The sequence below is a fragment of the Bos grunniens genome, chromosome 8 (assembly GCF_055505025.1).
Source record: "Bos grunniens cultivar Pamir isolate PY7600 chromosome 8, Bosgru_T2T1.0, whole genome shotgun sequence".
In the NCBI taxonomy this organism is placed as follows: Eukaryota; Metazoa; Chordata; class Mammalia; order Artiodactyla; family Bovidae; genus Bos; species Bos grunniens.
The window spans coordinates 96,340,651-96,359,037 of NC_141172.1; the positions used below are offsets into that span (position 1 = coordinate 96,340,651).

At 42.5% G+C, this 18,387-nt stretch overlaps 1 protein-coding gene across 20 annotated transcripts in view; it reads left to right on the forward strand.

Annotated features, from left to right (window-relative positions):
- The window catches only part of ZNF462 (zinc finger protein 462), a 157,523-nt gene extending 139,136 nt beyond the window's left edge, over positions 1 to 18,387 (forward strand). For 9 of the 20 annotated variants that reach the window (XM_086315812.1, XM_086315810.1, XM_086315814.1 and 6 more), the window contains 3 exons: positions 9,771 to 9,903; positions 14,129 to 14,252; positions 15,571 to 18,387. In XM_086315812.1, the coding sequence (XP_086171938.1) occupies positions 9,771 to 9,903; positions 14,129 to 14,252; positions 15,571 to 15,778 (465 nt within the window). In that variant the 3' untranslated portion in view covers positions 15,779 to 18,387. Of the gene's footprint in view, positions 1 to 9,770; positions 9,904 to 14,128; positions 14,676 to 15,570 lie in introns of all 20 variants that reach the window. The other 11 variants (XR_015132040.1, XR_015132042.1, XR_015132043.1 and 8 more) reach the window with 4 other exon arrangements.

Sequence of the window (18,387 nt, forward strand, 5' to 3'; positions counted from 1 at the left end):
AGCCATGAGATTAAAAGACACTTGCTCCTTAGAAGGAAAGCTGTGATCAACCTAGACAGCATATTAAAAAGCAGAGACATTACTTTGCTGACAGAAGTCCATCTAGTCAAAGCTATAGTTTTTCCAATAGTAATGTATGGATGTGAGAGTGGACTATAAAGAAAGCTGAATGCTGAAGAATTGATGCTTTTGAACTGTGGTGTTGGAAAAGACTCTTGACTCCCTTGAACTACAAGGAGATCCAGCCAGTCCATCCTAAAGGAAATCAGTCCTGAATATTCATTGGAAAGACTGATGCTGAAGCTGAAGCTCCAATACTTTGGCCACCTGATGCGAAGAACTGACTCATTGGCAAAGACCCTAATGCTGGGAAAGATAGAAGGCAGGAGGGGAAAGATAGAAGGTAGGAGGAGAATGGGACCACAGAAGATGAGATGGTTGGATGGCATCACCAACTCGATGGAGATGAGTTTGAGCAAGCTTCAGGAGTTGGTAGTGGACAGGAGAGCCTAGCGTGCTTGCGGTTATGGGGTGGCAAAGAATTGGACACGACTGAGCGACTGAACTGAACTGACTGATACTGTTCTCAATAGTGGTTGTACCAATTTACATTCTCACCAACAGTGTAGAAAGTTTCCCTTTTCTCCACTCCTTCTCCAGCACGTGTTGTTTATAGACATTTTTTGTGGGAGCCCGCACCATGCCGCATGTGAGATCTTAGTTTCCCAACCAGAGATCGAACCTGTGCCCCCTACTGTGGAAACTTAGGGAGTCTTAACCACCGGACTGCCAGGGAAGTCCCAACTTGTAGACTCTTTAATGATGACCATTCTGACCAGTATGAAGTGATACATAATTTTTACGATTTATATTTCTCTAATAATTAGCAATGTTGAGCGTCTTCTAATATATTTATTGGCCATATGTCTTCTTTGGAGAAATGTCTATTTAGATCTTCTGTCCATTTGGGTTTTTTGGTTTTTTTGATATTGAGCTGTATGAGCTGTTTATATATTTTAGGCATTACTCCCTCATTGGTCACATCGTTTTCAAATATTTTCTCCCATTCTGTGGGTTGTCTTTTCATTTCATTGATGATTTCCTTTGCTGTACAAAACATTTTGAGTTTCATTAGGTCCCATTTATTTTTTTAAAATTTCCCTTACTCTAGGAAATGGATAGAAAAATACTGCTGTGATTTATATCGAAGAGTATTTTGCCTATGTTTTCCTCTTAGGGTTTTATAGTATCCAGTCTTATATTTAGGATTTTAATCCATTTTGAGTTTATTTTTGTGTGTGATGTTAGAGAATGTTCTGATTTCATTCTTTTACGTATAGCTGTCCAGTTTTCCCAGTACTACTTATTGAGTCAGTTCAGTTCAGTCCCTCAGTCATGTCCAATTCTTTGCGACCCCATGGACTGCAACCAGGCCTCCCTGTCCATCACCAGCTCCCAGAGCTTGCTCAAACTCACGTCCATCGAGTCGGTGAGGTCATCCAACCATCTCATCCTCTGTCATACCCTTCTGCTCCTGCCTTCTGTCTTTCCCGGCATCAGGGTCTTTGCCATTGAGTCAGTTCTTTGCATCAGGTGGCCAAAGTATTGGAGTTTCAGCTTCAGCATCAGTCCTTCCAACGAATATTCAGGACTGATTTCCTGTAGCATTGACTGGTTTGATCTCCTTGCAGTCCAAGGGACTTTCAAGAGTCTTCTCCAGCACCACAGTTCAAAAGCATCAATTCTTTGGCGCTCAGCTTTCTTTATAGTCCAACTCTCACATCCATATGTGACGATTGGAAAAACCATAGCTTTGACTAGATGGACCTTTGTCAGCAAAGTAATGTCTCTGATTTTAATACACTGTCTTGGTTGGTCATAGCTTTTCTTCCAAGGAGCTAGCATCTTTTAATTTTATGGCTGCACTCACCATCTACAGTGATTTTGGAGCCCCCTCCCCCAAATAAAGACTCTTACTGTTTCCATTGTTTCCCCATCTATTTGCTATGAAGTGATGGGACCACATGCCATGAACTTAGTTTTCTGAATGTTGAGTTTTAAGCCAACTTTTTCACTCTCTTCTTTCACTTTTATCAAGAGGCTCTTTAGTTCTTTACTTTCTGTCATAAGAATGGTATCATCTGTGTATCTGAGGTTATTGATATTTCTCCTGGCAGTCTTGATTCCAGCTTCTGCTTCATCAGGCCAGCATTTCTCATATACTCTGCGTATAAGTTAAATAATCAGGGTGAAAATATACAACTTTGATGTACTCCTTTCCCGATTTGGAACCAGTCTGTTGTTCCATGTCCCATTCTTACTGTTGCTTCTTGACCTGCATACAGATTTCTCAGGAGGCAGGTAAATTTTCCAGTTTGTTGTGATCCACACAGTCAAAGGCTTTGGTGTAGTCAATAAAGCAGAAGTACTTGCTTTACTTCTTGCTTTTTCTTGCAGAACTCTCTTCCTTTTTCGATGATCCAACGGATGTTGGCAATTTGATCTCTGGTTATTCTGCCTTTTCTAAATCCAGCTTTAACATCTGGAAGTTCACAGTTCATGGCTTGGAGAATTTTGAGCATTACTTTGCTAGCATGTGAGATGAGTGCAATTGTTGTGTGATACTTTGAACATTCTTTGTCATAGCTTTTCTTTGGGATTAGAATGAAAACTGACCTTTTCCAGTTTTTTGGAATTTCCTCAAATTCCAAAACAAATTTGAGTTTTCCAAATTTGCTGGCATATTGGGTGCAGCACTTTCACAGTATCATCTTTTAGGATTTGAAATAGCTCAACTGGAATTCCATCACCTCCACAAGCTTTGTTCGTAGTGATGCTTCCTAAGGCCCACTTAACTTAAGATTCCAGGATGTCTGTTTCTAGGGAAGTGATCACACCATTGTGGTTATCTGGGTCATGAAGATCTTTTTGTATAGTTCTTCTGTGTATTCTTGCCACCTCTTCTTAATATCTTTTGCTTCTGTTAGGTCCATACCATTTCTGTCCTTTATTATGCCTGTCTCTGTATGAAAAGTTCTCTTGGTATCACTGATTTTCTTGGAGAGATTTCTAGTCTTTCCAATTCTGTTGTTTTCTTCTATTTCTTTGCATTGATCCCGAGGAAGGCTTTCTTATCTCTCCCTGCTATTCTTTGGAGATGTGCATTCAAATGGTTGTATCTTCCCTTTTCTCCATTGCCTTTCACTTCTCTTCTATTTTCAGCTATTTGTAAAGCCTCCTCAGACAACCATTGTGCCTTTTTGCATTTCTTTTCTTGGGAATGGTCTTGATCACTGCCTCCTGTACAGTGTTACAAACCTCCATCCATAGTTCTTCAGGCGCTCTATCAGATCTAATCCTTTGCATCTAGTTTTTACTTCCATTGTATAATTGTAAGGGATTTGATTTAGATCATACCTGAATGCTGTAGTGGTTTTCCTACTTTCTTCAATTTCAGTCTGAATTTGGCAATAAGGAGTTCATGATCTGAGCCACAGTCAGCTCCTGGTCTTATTTTTGCTGACTGTATAGAGCTTCTCCATCTTTGGCTGCGGAGAATATAATCAATCTGATTTTGTTGTTGACCATCTGGTGATGTCCATGTGCAGAGTCTTGTCTTGTGTTGTTGGAAGAGGGTGTTTGCTATGACCAGTGCATTCTCTTGGCAAAACTCTGTCAGCCTTTGCCCTGCTTCATTTGTACTCCAAGGCCAAATTTGCCTGTTACTTCAGGTATCTCTTGATTTGCTACTTTTGCATCCCAGTCCCCTGTAATGAAAAGGACATCTTTTTTGGGTGTTAGTTCTAGAAGATCTTATAGGTCTTCATAGAACCGTTCAACCTCAGCTTCTTCAGCTACTGGTCGGGGCATAGACCTGGATTACTGTGATATTGAATGGTCTGCCTTGGAAACAAACAGAGATCATTCTGTCATTTTTGAGACTGCATCCAAGTACTGCATTTCAGACTCTTTTGTTGACCATGATGGCTACTCCATTTCTTCTATGGGATTCTTGCCCAGAATAGTAGATATAATGGTCATCTGAGTTAAATTCGCCCATTCAAGTCCATTTTAGTTCACTGATTCCTAAAATGCTGATGTTCACTCTTACCATCTCCTATTTGACCACTTCCAATTTTCCTTGATTCATGGACCTGACATTCCAGGATCCTGTGCAATATTGTTCTTTACAGCATCAGACTTTTCTTCCATCACCAGTCACATCTGCAACTGGGCGTTGTTTTCACTTGGCTCTGTTGCTTCATTCTTTCTGGTTTTATTTCTCCACTCTTCTCTAGTAGCATACTGTGCACCTATCAACCTGGGGAGTTCATCTTTCAGCGTCATATCTTTTTGCCTTTACATACTTTTCTCAAGGCAAGAATAGTGAAGTGGCTTGCCATTGACCTCTCCAGTGGACCACCTTTTGTCAGAACTCTCCACCATGACTTGTCCAAAGAGACTGTCTTTTCTCCAGTGTACGTTCTTGCCTCGTTTTAATTGGCCGTAGGTACATGAGTTTATTTCCGAGCTTTCTATCCTGTTCCGTTGATCTGCATTTCTATTTTTGTGCCAGTGCCATACTGCTTTGATGTCTAGCTTTGTAGTATAATTTGAAGTCAGGGAGCCTGATTCCTCCAGATCAATTTTTCATTCTCAGGATTGCTTTAGCTATTCAGGGTCTTTTGTGTTTCCATACAAGTTTTAACATTTTTTGTTCCAGTTCTGTGAAGAAAAATGCCATTGGTCATTTGATAGGGATTGCACTCAATGTGTAGAATGCTTTGGGCGGTATAGTCCTTTTGACAATATTGATTCTTCCCATTCAAGAACATGGTATATCTTTCCATCTGTTTGTCTCATTTTCAGTTTCTTTCATTAGCATCTTATAATTTTCAGAGTACAGGTTTGTTGTCTCCTTAGGTAGGTTTATTCCTAGGTATTTTATTCTTTCTGATGTGATAATAAATGGAACTCTTTTCCTTAATTTCTCTTCCTGATCTTCAAATGTTAGTATAAAACATTTCTGTGTATTAATTTTATATTCTGCAATCTTACTGAACTCATTGATGAACTCTAGTAGTTCTCTGGTAGCATCTTTAAGATATTCCATGTATTGTTTTCATGTCAGCTGCAAACTGTGACAGTTTTACTTCTTTTCTAATTTTGATTCCTTTTATTTCTTTTTCTTTTCTGAGTGCCATGGCTAAAACTAAGCCTGAAAGCCTTATATAGGAAGGCTTACTACTGCATTTTTAATAGTGAAAAGCCAGAAATAACCAAAGGTAAACTCCACATGGGAAGAGTCAAGTAAACTATAATATATTCACTTGACAAAGTATTATATGGTGATTGGATGTATACATATATTAAATGTATACATATATTAAATAGATGTATATAGAGATTGATATTTATCTCATACCAGGCATAAAAAACACTACTGTACATCATCTGTGAATAGAGAACAGAGATACAGAAATGTAACAACTTCTTCACAGGTACTCTGTATAGGTTGTTGGATTTTACATGATTTTTTTTCCGTTTGCTAATTTTTCATTGTATATATTTGTGGGAAAGAAAAATATATTAAATGAAGATGCAGACACCTAGTAATTAGGATGGAGAAGGCAATGGCACCCCACTCCAGTACTTTTGCCTGGAAAATCCCATGGGCGGAGGAGCCTGCTAGGCTGAAGTCCATGGGGTCGCTAAGAGTTGGACACGACTGAGCGTGTCCACTTTCACTTTTCACTTTCATGCATTGGAGAAGGAAATGGCAACCCACTCCAGTGTTCTTGCCTGGAGAATCCCAGGGACGGAGGAGCCTGGTGGGCTGCCGTCTATGGGGTCGCACAGAGTCGGACACGACTGAAGTGACTTAGCAGTAGCAGTAGCAGTAATTAGGAGGTGAGAACCATGCCCACTTCAATCTGGACACCTCGCTGGCCAGTGCAGATCTGGCTGAGCTGCAGGGTGTCTGTCTTCATGGAGTTTGTTCTGTTGGGGAGGCAGGCCAGAAGATGTTAATTACTGAGTTTGTTTTTAATTACAGTATAGTTAATTTACAACATTGTGTTAGTTTCAGATGTACAGCAAAGTGATTCAGTTACACATATATATGTTCTTTGCTATCATAGGTTATTATAGGATACTGACTACAGTTCCCTGGGCTATGTAAAAGGGGAGGGCAGGGGAGGCTGCTGTGGAAGCCTCGAGCAAGGATATTTAACCAAGCAGGAATTGAGGGAAAGTCCCCCAGATGCAGTGACATTGGAGTGAGACTGGTATGGTAGGCTGAGGAGGAACCACATCAGGGAGGCAGGCTGGACAGAGTTTCACACGGAGGTCATGGCCTGTGCAGAAAGAGGCGCAAAGTCAAGAGATTGGCCTGTTCCGGGAACCTCTATAAGTTCAGGACTGTGGGAGCAAAGGGGAGTCAGCAAAGGGGAGAGGGTGGACCAGAATGTAAGATGATAATCAGACACGTAAACCACAGTAAGGAATTGGGGTTTTATCCTCAGGGCAAGAGGAGATTGACATGAGCAGATTTAATTAAAAAAAAAAAAATTCCCTCCATTCAACCACACTGGACGGATAGATATAAGAGGTGGTAAGCATGTACACAGGGAATCTGGCAGGAGGGAGGGAAGGGACAGAGGCTCATAAATGCAGCCGGAAGGCTTACTTTTGTATGACGATGACTCCTAGATTGCTAGTTTGGAGATTAAAGGTATAGTAAGAACTCAACCCTATAAAGAATTTTTAATTTAAAATCTAATTACACAGCAAAAAGAAAATTCATTTATTTTAGAAATCTTTAGGACAAATACATCCTAGGTGAGTCCCTTGGGTGAATGTTATACCATGAAAATGTCATGCACTCCTAAAATTGTGCAAAATCCAAAATGCTAACAGTTTTCCTGTAAAAGGAGAAGAAAGAGGAAGGCGGAAAAGAAAAAATAACATTTGGTTTGGTGACAGATCTCCTTCTGTCACTGTGAGTTCCTTGATAGGCACAGGGCCTGGCACACGGCAGGGCCGCTGGGAGTCCTGAATGAATGAATCAGTGAATGAATGAGCACAAACTGCTGGATTAAAGAAGGTGTTGGAGGATTGTTTTTTGGCCTTTCTCAGTCTTATTATTTTTGTTTCCTGGCAATGCCCACCTCTCCTGCCCGTTCCACATGCCTGTAGCTGACCTGGCTGAAAGTGGGGAGAAAGTGACAGGAAAAGGCTGCCCCTTTATGATGTGAAGTACCGATCATTTCAAAAATTTTTTTCTTTGCATAATTCAAAATTAGGCCAGTTGGAATCTTGCCTCCTTTTCCTGAAAAAGAAAAAAAAAACCTGGCAACCCGGAAAACTTTTATTAGGATATTTGTCATAAATGCTATTTGATTAAAATGTAGACTTTGTGGTAAAACATAACTTCATAAATATGCATTCATGATGCTTCTTATACACATTTCCAAAAGCCAAAAATTGGAAAAGGCCACATTCCCAGAAAGGGAAAGGGAAACCACAATTTGGTGAACTGTTGGGTTTCAGGTACTATGATGACCCTCTTCATCGATACAGACAAGGACACTGAGGCTGTGTATGTTCAGAGCCCTGTGGTTCATGGCAAACCCTAAACTTGAACTCAGCTCTGTCTGACTTCAAAGCTCTTGCTCCTTGTGCCCTCCCTTTTTGCTTCTTTGTTATAAAAATAAATATTTTTAAAATCTATATAGGTCTGTAGGCATGAGGACAGTAGATAAAACCCTAATTAGGAAGGTAGTCTAAGCAAAAGTCCTTTGCTTGACAGGTATCGTGAACTCTTAGAGGGAAAGAAAAGGAAGAAAGATTCTAACTGGGCTTCCCCCTCTTCGCCATAGTCTGTTGTTCATTGGCTCAGTCGGGACCGACTCTTTGCGACCCCATGAACTGCAGTACGCCAGGTTTTCCTGCCTTTTACCATCTCCTGGAGTTTGCTCAAACTCATGTCCATTGAGTTGGTGATGCCGTCCAATCTTAATCTAATCCTTTTTAAAACTTTTTTTCATGAGCAAACAGGAATTTGCCTTCCCTCAGGGTTTCGTGCTGTGATCGTGGAAGACCTCTTTTCCACCCTCACGCTGAGCTGTTTTCCAAGTCAACTGATTTCATTCTTACAGTTGTATCAATGGATTGTTTCTCTTTTTCTAAGAGAGCTTTTATCTTGAGTTTTCTTCCTCGTTTTCAATGCTGCTGACCCGACCGCCACCCTCACCCCACACACACACACATGGTGTCGTGGGGACAAGTATTACACTTTCTCACAGGACTGTCTGCTGGCCCTGATACTCTGAGGCTCTCTGTTGCGCATTTGTCACAGTTGATGATGATGTTTCCATCTGCCAGGCATATGGAATTGGTGGTGCTCAGCACATCTTTGTTCCAGCCTGGTCCCAGGGAATATTTTGGAACCGTCTTGTAAATTCTCCTTATCATCTCCTGCGCCCTCATTATGTGCTATCTCTACTGTAGTGGCTATGGAAATCTGCCTTGGAGTCTAATTAATGAAGTCTGTCTTCCCTCTTCAACTCAAAACTCTGTGCCTCAGGAGGCCAGAACTGGGTCTCATATATGGGCCCCTCATGGGCCTCTCCCTTGGCTCCCACCAGGGAAAGCATGGAACCCATCGCCGTGCTGGTTTGAGTCATCTTGTTGGCTTGGCTCCTGTGCTGTCATTCTTGATCATTCTGTGCATGCAACTGAAGAAGTTCGGAAAACAGATTAATTGAAGAGGGGGCATTGTGTGCTACCATTGTTATGAGAACCCCAAATAGAATATCCCCACAGAGTTTTCACGGGGTGAGTTTTTATTTCTCTTGGATGATATTTTTGAAGCCAGTTTGGAGTCCCACATTATTCTAACCACATTTTATATAAACATAAATCAGCCACAGTTAACACTTTAAAAGAGTTTTTAGGAATTTGTCATCTAGATTTTTCTCAGATAATCCCAGCTGTGATGAACAGGCTGTGGTCAGCTTCAGAAACAGTAGTAATACTAAACAGTAACAATACTGTCTGACACTTAAAGTGGAGTTAGGAACTGAGCAACTGTCATTTGGTCAAAGCTGGGACAGCCCCACAGCCCTCCAGGTTGATAGGCTGTGGTGGAAATGTTGGGACTCTCTCTGCTAGTTTTCAGAATACTTACAGAGCCACTTTCCCTCCAGATATATTTGAAATTTGGGCTTCCCTGGTAGCTCTGATGGTAAAGAATCTGCCTGCCAAATGCAGGAAACACGGGTTCAATCCCTGGGTCGGGAAGATCTCCTGGAGGAGGAAATGGCAACCCACTCCTGTATTTTGACCTGGAGAATCCCATGGACAGAGGAGCCTGGCAGGCTACAGTCCATGGGGTCACAAAGAGTCGGCACGGCTGAGCGACTAACACACGCACATGAAAGGAACACCCTTGAATTCAACTCAAAAAACGTTTATTGGGCATCTACTCTACACCCCAGGCTTCATGAGACGTGATTTTCTGCCAACTGCAGCTCACATTTCTAACTAAATTTGGTAAGGAAGTTCCAGTGAAAATGAACGTGGGAGCAGAAGACAGATGTGCCTAGAAGAGGGTCAAAATGAAGAAAAGGACCACTTAGGCACTGGTGTGATTTGGTCCTGGTTCTAAAAACACACCCATAGGAAAATGACGTTGGACGGCTCTGTCCTCCAGGGAGAACGGCGTTCAGCTGTGGTTTGTGATTCCACTGTTTTTGGGTCTTTTTCAGGTAAGCCGAAACTTTGAGCTGGTTGGACGGGTTAACTTGGATCAGCTGGAACAGATGAAGGAGAAGATGGAGAGCTCTAGCAGTGATGATGAAGACAAGGAAGAAGAAATGAACAGCAAGGCTGATGACAGAGGTTGGTCCCGTCCCTGCCCCCTGAGCCCCAGATGGCATGCAGCCTGGCCGTGGGGAGACAGAAGGGAGGCAGAAGGTTGTTGGAGGAGGAACAGAAGGAATGATCCTTCTTCGTTAAGTAGCAGAACAGACTGGCTGCAACACGTCAGGGGCCATGTCTTTGTAAACTATTACCAGCTAGAGAATCTCCAAGGAAAACAGACGTTTTCTCTTTAACTGTAGATATACATTTGTTAAAAAATACATGGCGATGATTTGTTTTTATTCAGGAAAACTGTTATCTGGGGAATCTGCAGAGTAAGGACAGACAGCAAGATGGATGGCCCTGTAAAAGCTATCGAGGAATGTAAATGAATTTCCAGTTGAATGCTTATTTAAAATTGCTGCTGCTGGGGTGTCTTTTGCTGGGGTTGGGGGGAGGGAGCCACAGAGGGCTTGAGCCTGAGGTCCGAACCCCTCCACGTGTCCTTCTGCATGGCCCTCCTCTTAACCCCCTGGCTTACTGCTTTTGCTTTGTAAAGAGAGAGAGAGAGAAAAGGAGACCAGTGGCATTTGACTGTCTTTACAGGGGATAGTAGTCAAAGTTTTGAGGGACTTTTATACTGGTTTTCAACTTGCTGTGATCCCGTAATTATTTTCAAAATGAAATTTTTTGATGTTTAGCTGTAGACATACATTTACATGATCTAGAGTTGGTATTCTGTATTGTTCGACATAGAATATTGTGGAAAAACCAAGATACTACCTAAAGAATATAGATTGGGATATCTTACTGTAGTTATTGCAGACCTATCAAAAGCACAGGGATAACCTAAACCTGAGAAATAAATATGTCATCCCATTGATGGGGAGAATGGTATTAGTGGCCATTGCGGAACACCATTATGGACCAAGCCCAGTGTCAGTGGGTTTTATTTAATCTTATATACAGTTAGAGGGCTCTGCAGTTGGTTTCTATGGATTTGGCTCCCAGTTCTGCTGCTTTTTAGTTATATGACTTTGGGTAAATTATTTTATTTCCTGCACATTCATCATCCTAATAATAACAACTTCCTAGGGTCACTTCCTTAGGGTCACGTAAATCTTAAATGAGATAGCACACAAACATTATTAGTCCAGTTCCTGGAACACAGTAACCACTTAATGATGACGATAAAACCCTGCAGTGTAGATGGCATTATTGACATTTTACAAGTAGGGAAATAAAAGCCCAGAATATTTAAGAGCGTGTTCAAAGTTAAAACAAAAACACTGGAGGTTGGGGTTAAGTCTTCTGGCTCCAAAGGCAAAGTGTCTTTACATGCTGTGCCACGTCCCCTACCCTTTGTGGATGTTCTTCATCGATGGGAACCTGGCCCTGAATTCCGTCAATTCAGTGGTCTTTGGGGCCTCATGGTAAGGCTTCCTTTTGTGGAATTGCTTGGGTTTTCTTGCTAGTCATTCTGCCAGCCTAGAAAGCCGACTTGGTGGTCATTTTCTTCCAAGGTTCTCCCTCTTCTTTTTCTTGATTCTTCCTGATTTCCACACCATGCCTCCATATTTTATCTCCGCTATAGTAGGAGACCACAGCTAAGTGATGATCCAGTTTGGCTTCTGAACCCCCATGCCTGTGATCAGTGGATAGATAGAGCACCCACACCATATAGACTGATTGCCCTTGTAAAGTTACGACTTTTATTAGTAGGGGCACAGTGATCTATTTCTTACAACGGCTGTGATTCAAGGAGCATGGGTTTTAAATTTTCTCTTCCTTCTTTCTTAAAAAGCATTTCACAAATATGTCCTTAGCGATGAATTCTTTAACGTCGTCTGTGCATTGTTAACAGAGTTCTCTCAAAGAGGAAGCTTGTGGCAGAGGGCACACAGGCTCCTTGTCTTCACAGGGCTCTGTGCCCCACCATCCCTCCCCAGGAAATGAATTATTCCTCATTGGAGACCATGACTTTTTAATCTCTAGAACCAAGCATGCATGGTTTTACAGGATTTAAGCATCGCAGAGGCAAGAAGCCCTGTTAGTCCTCCCCTCCCCTGTGCCACGTCCAAAATAATAGCATAGACGATGAGAAGAGAGGGCAGCTAGATGTGCACGGCGCCAGTCATGATTCCTTGACCGCCCAGCCCAGCCGCCCCCTCGCACTGGCACTGTGGCATCAGACCAGCTCAGTTTGCCTGTGAAGAACTTCATGGTGTCTGATCGCTTCTCCCTAGAAAGCGCAGCCTCCACATTCATGAGCCTTAACCTCATGGGGAGAAAAGACTTGGGGGTGGAGAAGCCTGTGTTCCTCTCTCAGAGGGCTGGGGATTTACATGAGTAACTTCCAGTCATGTTAATGGGGAAAACCTTCCCGTCCCCCTCGTTGATTTTTGAAAGAACAGCCTCCTTTGTCTCATCGCCTTGGAATCAATTTTCCACCATCTAGGTGTATTCTTGCCAACAAGAAGAAACGGCACACAGTAGCCTCGGGGTGTTTTTGCCAGACGTTCTGTCTTCCAGGAGTAGAGAGAGCGGGAGGTGGCGTTAGCACAGCTCTGGGGCTAATGGAAGCCATTTGATGTGTGACAGGTAATGATTGGCCTCCTCCTTTGAGGATGAAACAGCATGAGCCGTTGGAAAGAATAGATGGTTGGTTTCATGTTTCCTCAGGGTAAGCAAGTGAGTGTGCCAGGAGCAGGCCCCCTTGTTGGCAGCAGAGACCCTCGTCAGGCGCTCCATTCGGGGGGCTCATGTCCTTGGAGCTACCCCGTGCCCAGCGTGCCTTCCCAGCACGAGAATCCAGGAGAGGCCTGACCATGGCCACACGGCGGGTCCTGCCTCAGAAGGCAGCTCGGAGGGACTTTGAAAGGGAAGAAACCAGGCATGAAGAAATCAAATGCGCCCAAGCAGTGTCCTCCCCACCCCCTCTCATTATGCAGTTGGGAGGAGTCAGGAAGGCATTCTGTTGATTTCTTGCCCAAGATAATCCCTGCTAAGGAATTAATGCGCAGAGCAGATGGTGCTGTCTCATTTCCAATGAAAAGAATCAAGGAAGATAGTCTGTGCAATTATTTTTAATGGCTTGTGTGGTGATCTTCTTAATTTGTGAGAAAATGTTTCATCTTTTGTTAGAACTGGCCCCATTCACAGTGCTTTTTGTGCTGCAGATGAAGGCAGCTCAGAGACACCTAGCCTGTTAACATCATCCTGAGGATTTTTTTTTATTAGATGGAGTATTTCAACCAGGAGACACCTTCCTGTAACACCTCGTGAGTCCAGGCACACGGTGATCAGAGGGCCAGAGATGAGCAGCGTTTGTCTGTGAGCCCTCACTCTCCGGCATGGCTGCAGAGCCGTCTAGGTCCTGCTGTTTATTACCCATGTGAAGATCTGGCCCTCTCCGCTATAATGAAAGACATATGGGCTTGGGACCCAGGATAACACAAAGGCCATATAAGCTCTCGTCTTTGAGTTTGCCAGGAGGCGGGGCCTCCAAACAATGAGCCAGTCAGTCCCCATTTAGCAGGCCCCTCAGGGCCGAGGAGGAAGTAAAACGATAGTCACCACTTGATTACAACAGACCTGTCCAGAAAGGCGTCTGCACATCCCCATGTTCAAGAATACACCGATGGAGGGCAGAATCCCCTCAGACTAGCTGAAGACACGCTTTCACATCCCCGTCTCCCGCCGCGTTCCTGCTCGGTTCTCTGCTTTTGGGGCTCGTTTAGGGCTTGCAGCCACCCTGGGAGGTGTGGATTAAGATACCCATGGCAGAGGACCACAAGTGGTGAGCCCTCAGCTTTCCCTGGGCCGTGTGGACAGCTTGAGGCCTTCCTACAACATGACCTGGCCTTGGTGCTTTCAGGAGCCTGTGTTCTTGTTAGTGCGTGGAGAAAACCTGTGTTAAATAGAAAATGAATAGGTGCTGAACTGTGAGGCACCGAGACAGAGCACCACAGGAGAGAGAGAGCTGATAGAAGAAAATGCTCAGACGCCATTGGGATGAACGGAAGGGGTTCTTAAGGCAAGACAAACTTGGGTTATTGGTGACAGAAACAGTTGGGAGGTGGAGAGAGGTGGGGATGCCTAGGGCCTGGGAACAGTTCTCGAGAGTTTCAAGAAACAATCCTTTGGTGAAAGGCCAGCAGGAGAAAGAGTAAGGAATCTGGGAATGGGAGGAGGCTCCTAATGAATATTGACTTCTCTTCTGCCCCTCCAGCTCACAGGTAATACACCTGCTTTCTCCTCACAGATCTCTTGAGGTTTTCGGACCGTGGGGCTGCTATCAACACTGAGAAGCGTTTTCCGTGTGAATTTTGCGGACGGGCGTTTTCCCAGGGCTCTGAGTGGGAAAGGCACGTGCTGAGACACGGCATGTAAGTCCCGCGAAGGCCTTCGCTCATCGTGCGAGGTGGCGGTGGCTCCTGACAATACGTAGACCCCCGTGTGTCACACTTGCGGGTCCGGGAGGAGAGGCAGTTGGTCACGAACTGGGTTTCTCCCTTTCCGCTGGTTTTTAAAATGGTCACCCAGACACGAGTCACAGGAGGAGAGATCGTCTTTACGAATGACAGATCCCGCTCAAGCCCTCGTGTAGAGCGCTCTCTCCAGCCCGTGTCCCTTCAGCTTTCGTTAGCATGACGTTCTCTGTAGAGCGTGGACCGGGGTCCAGAGATCTGGCTTCTGTTCCTGCCTCTGTGATGACTCACTCCCCGAGTGGCCTTGAACCTTCCCACGCACCTCTTGGTGCCTTCAATGCTCTGCCTCGGGGACAGAGCCTGCTTCTGCCTGCCTCCCAGGTAGGTGGGGGCACACTGCAGAACACTCGTAAGACCCTGAACGTAGCACTGTCCCCCAGACAAGGCACTTCCAGGCCAGCAGATGCTGCGATAGCCTAGGAGTTGGTCCCTTAAGCAGAAAATGCCCAGAAATAGGTAGCATCTAGACTTCAGAGAATGTAACTAAGCTTCCCAGAATATAACTAGGATGAGACACGGGTCTCATCTCCAGGTTCTTGCTTTTTGTTCCCTTCTATGGGTCTTTCCGTTAACTCTTTAATACCCGAGTTGCGCTTTCAGTCCTGATAGGTATAGCAAATCTGCATTTTCTAGGTTCCTCTGATGGATCTGAGCATGACAGTTCTTGCTATGACCACTTATGACTTTGTTGTTCCCAGTATAGGAGGGAACATAAGATCATTATGTTGCTCTAGAAGCAAAGAATGATGTAATCAAAACATAGTATAATGGATAGGGCTTCCCTGCTGGCTCAGATGTTAAAGAATCCTCCATCTGCAATGCAGGAGACCCAGGTTTGATCCCTGGGTTGGGAAGATCCCCTGGAGAAGGAAATGGCAACCCACTCCAGTATTCTTGCCTGGAGAATCCCATGGACAGAGGAGCCTGGCAGGCTACAGTCCACAAGGTCGCAGAGAGTCAGACACGACTAAGCAACCAACGTTTTCACTTTCTTTTCATTTTTATAGATTCAGATTTTTAATAAGATAACCAGAAATATATGCGCTAAGTATAACAGGTAGCAGGGATAAATCACCCATAGTCCAGTCAATTTGTCTGTGGCACTTGTAAGACCCCTAAGACCTTTTTAGGGTCAGAGACATAAGGAGGTGAATGTTTTTTTAACTAGGAAAAAATACATGTACTCACCTGTCACTCCCCATGAATGTTTTCCCAGGGCATTGAATGACACCAAGCAGGTGAGCCGAGAAGAAATCCACCTGAAGGGCAACATGGAGGACAGTATTAAGATGCCCTCTATAGAGGAAAAGGAAGATGATGAAACAATCGGGATAGACTTTTCCTTAAAGAACGAACCAGTAGCCATCTGTGTCGTAGCTGCTGACAAATCTCTCCTGGAGAATGCAGAGGCCAAAAAAGAATAAGCGTTTGGTGAAATTCTTAATCACCCCTTACTTGAACCATGATGAAAAAGAAAAGTGGGAGGGCCGGCTTGGGCTGAGAAGGGGGGAACAGAAAAGAGAAGACAGAACAAAGCTGCTTTTTAGGACTGAACAATCTATTTTCAAAGCACTGGTACCTGTGTGAGTGAGTATGTAAATTAAAGTTATTTAAATGGTTGGAATATGTGGCTCCCTTTTCCATCACTACACCTTTCCTTCCGGATCTTCATCGTGGAAGTTTCGTTTGTTGCGGAAGCACCGGAAGCACCTCCCTTGCACACCTGTGCATCATGGTGGTCTTGGACAGTATGTGGAAACAGAAGCTCCGTGACAGTAGAAGACTTCTCTTAGGGGAACAACTTTTTGACGCACAACTTTTGGTGCGTTTTTCTAGTTTTAATACCTTAAGCTTTTTCAAGACCTAACTGCAGCCGCTTTGGGAAAAAACAAACAGAAAAAAAACAAAAACAAAAAAAAAACCAGAAAACAAAAAAAAAACTGCTTTGCATAAAACAGTCACCTGTTTCCTAGTACCTCAAACTTAACCAAGGGAATTCTCTGCATTTGTCAGTACTACCTGTCGTCATTGTGGTTAAATGTAGAGAGAACTGCTGGGCAAGATGGTGAATGGAGAAAAAAAAAAAAAAAAGAGTTTTAAAGAAAGGAACACAAATTGTGCTTAAAATCCCCACGTGGGTTTTATTTCTTAAAATACTGTGATTTTTTTAATTATTTTAGTAAAAAACAAGACAAAAAAAAAGAAACAGACTTTAATTATTAGATAAATGTTTGTGAATTGTCATCCTTTATTCCAGGTAAGCTGTTTATTAGTGTTCAACTATAATTTAGAATTTGGTAGATTTCATGTGAGCTAATTTTAAGGTGACTTTGGAGTTTTGTTTGCCACATGTTTATTTTCTATCAGTTTGAGTGTTACAAACACAGCACAATTCAGTTTTCATATAAATTGTTTTTTGTGTGTGTGTTGTTATTTTGTTTTGATTTGGGGGCAAGGGAGATTTAGTTTTTTGTGAATAGGAATGTTTTTATTTTAAACATGGAAATAACAAAGAAGTTAACGTTTTTTTAATTTAACTAAAGAACCAAACTTTTCGGCACCTCTATGCAGCTTGTGGGCCAGACGAGGAAGTCCTCTTCACCCTTTCGTTGCTGTCAAATTTACACATTATCTGTCTCACACAAATAATCTCTGTTAGGATGGGCTGGCTTTTGTGTGTGATTTCTAAATCTGTGTTCTGTTTTTGTTTGCATTGTGGGGTTTTTTTGGGGGGGAGGGGATTCTCATTTATTTTTCAGGACAAGGGGATGTGTCAAATCCCATCCCTTTGGTGAGAGTGTTCAAGAAATACTTATATCCTACAAGGAGCCTGGAGAACTACTTTTTGTTTTTTTTTTAATCTAGCTGCCAGCTGCTCTGTTTCCCCATATTAGCTTTTTCAGGAGGGAGCAGCTTAGACGAAATCTAAGTCTACATTTATAATACGTTCGGATTGTGAACAAAGGGTTTCGTTCCAAAAAAGTAGAACTTTCCTTGAATCCTAGGTTTTAGAAGCCTGTGTGTGAGAGAGCTTGGATGTATGTGTGGACATGTGTGTGTGTGCAAGTCCTTTGGTTTTCATGTTTCTTTTTGTTTTTGTTTTTTTTAACTTGGAAGGGTTGGGGGAGGGGGGAGAAAGGGAAGGGAATTGCTGAGATGACAGTGTCCCACACAGCTTCAAATAAAATCCATGGAAAGAGATTGCATTTGTGGAATAAGTGCTTACTTGAAAAGCATGTTCTTCTTTTATTTTCTTGCTGTTAAGAATTTTTATTTGTGGGTGTTTGTTTTAATTTAAGTTTTTTTTTTTTTAGGGATGGGGGCCATCATGTGGAAAACCAGAATGTGGGGAAAGTGTGAACTATCTAGACAAAGATTCATTTTGTGTCCATATTTGTTTTTAATTGGCCTCATTTCAAATGTGCTAAACAGTTCCATACCTGGATTGGGTGTTTGTAATGGTTACCAAAAAAGCAAAAAAAAAAAAAAACAAAAAAAGGAAGAAAAAAGGAAATAAAAAAGGAAAAAAAGAAAATAATTGTGACATGCTTTTATCACTACTTTATTTTTCAAATAACATGTAAATATTGTAATCCATTGGATTTTGTTTTGCTAACCTGTTAATAAAAATATGGGACCATTATCCTTTTAACAAGGCTAGAATGTCATTTTTTTTTTCTTTTTTCAAACATATACCTGATATTTTGTGGCCGCACATTTTGGATGCATTATTATAATTCTGTTGACTGTAATGACATAGAATTTACAACATGTTTTTTGTTTAATTTATACAGAGGACATTTTTTTTTCAGAGCTTGAGAGGAGAAAATAAATAGCAAAATGATAACCTATTGACTCCAATAATCAGTGTTTCCCAAAACTTGATAAAAGATAGGGAGATCCTGAGTTCTTGAAGCCAAGGGTTTAAAAAAAAAACAACAAAAAACACACAAGTAGGTTATTCAAGTTGTTTGCAACATACATTTTGTAATGAAATGTGAGAAATTAATAAAGAATTTTTTTCACATGTGTC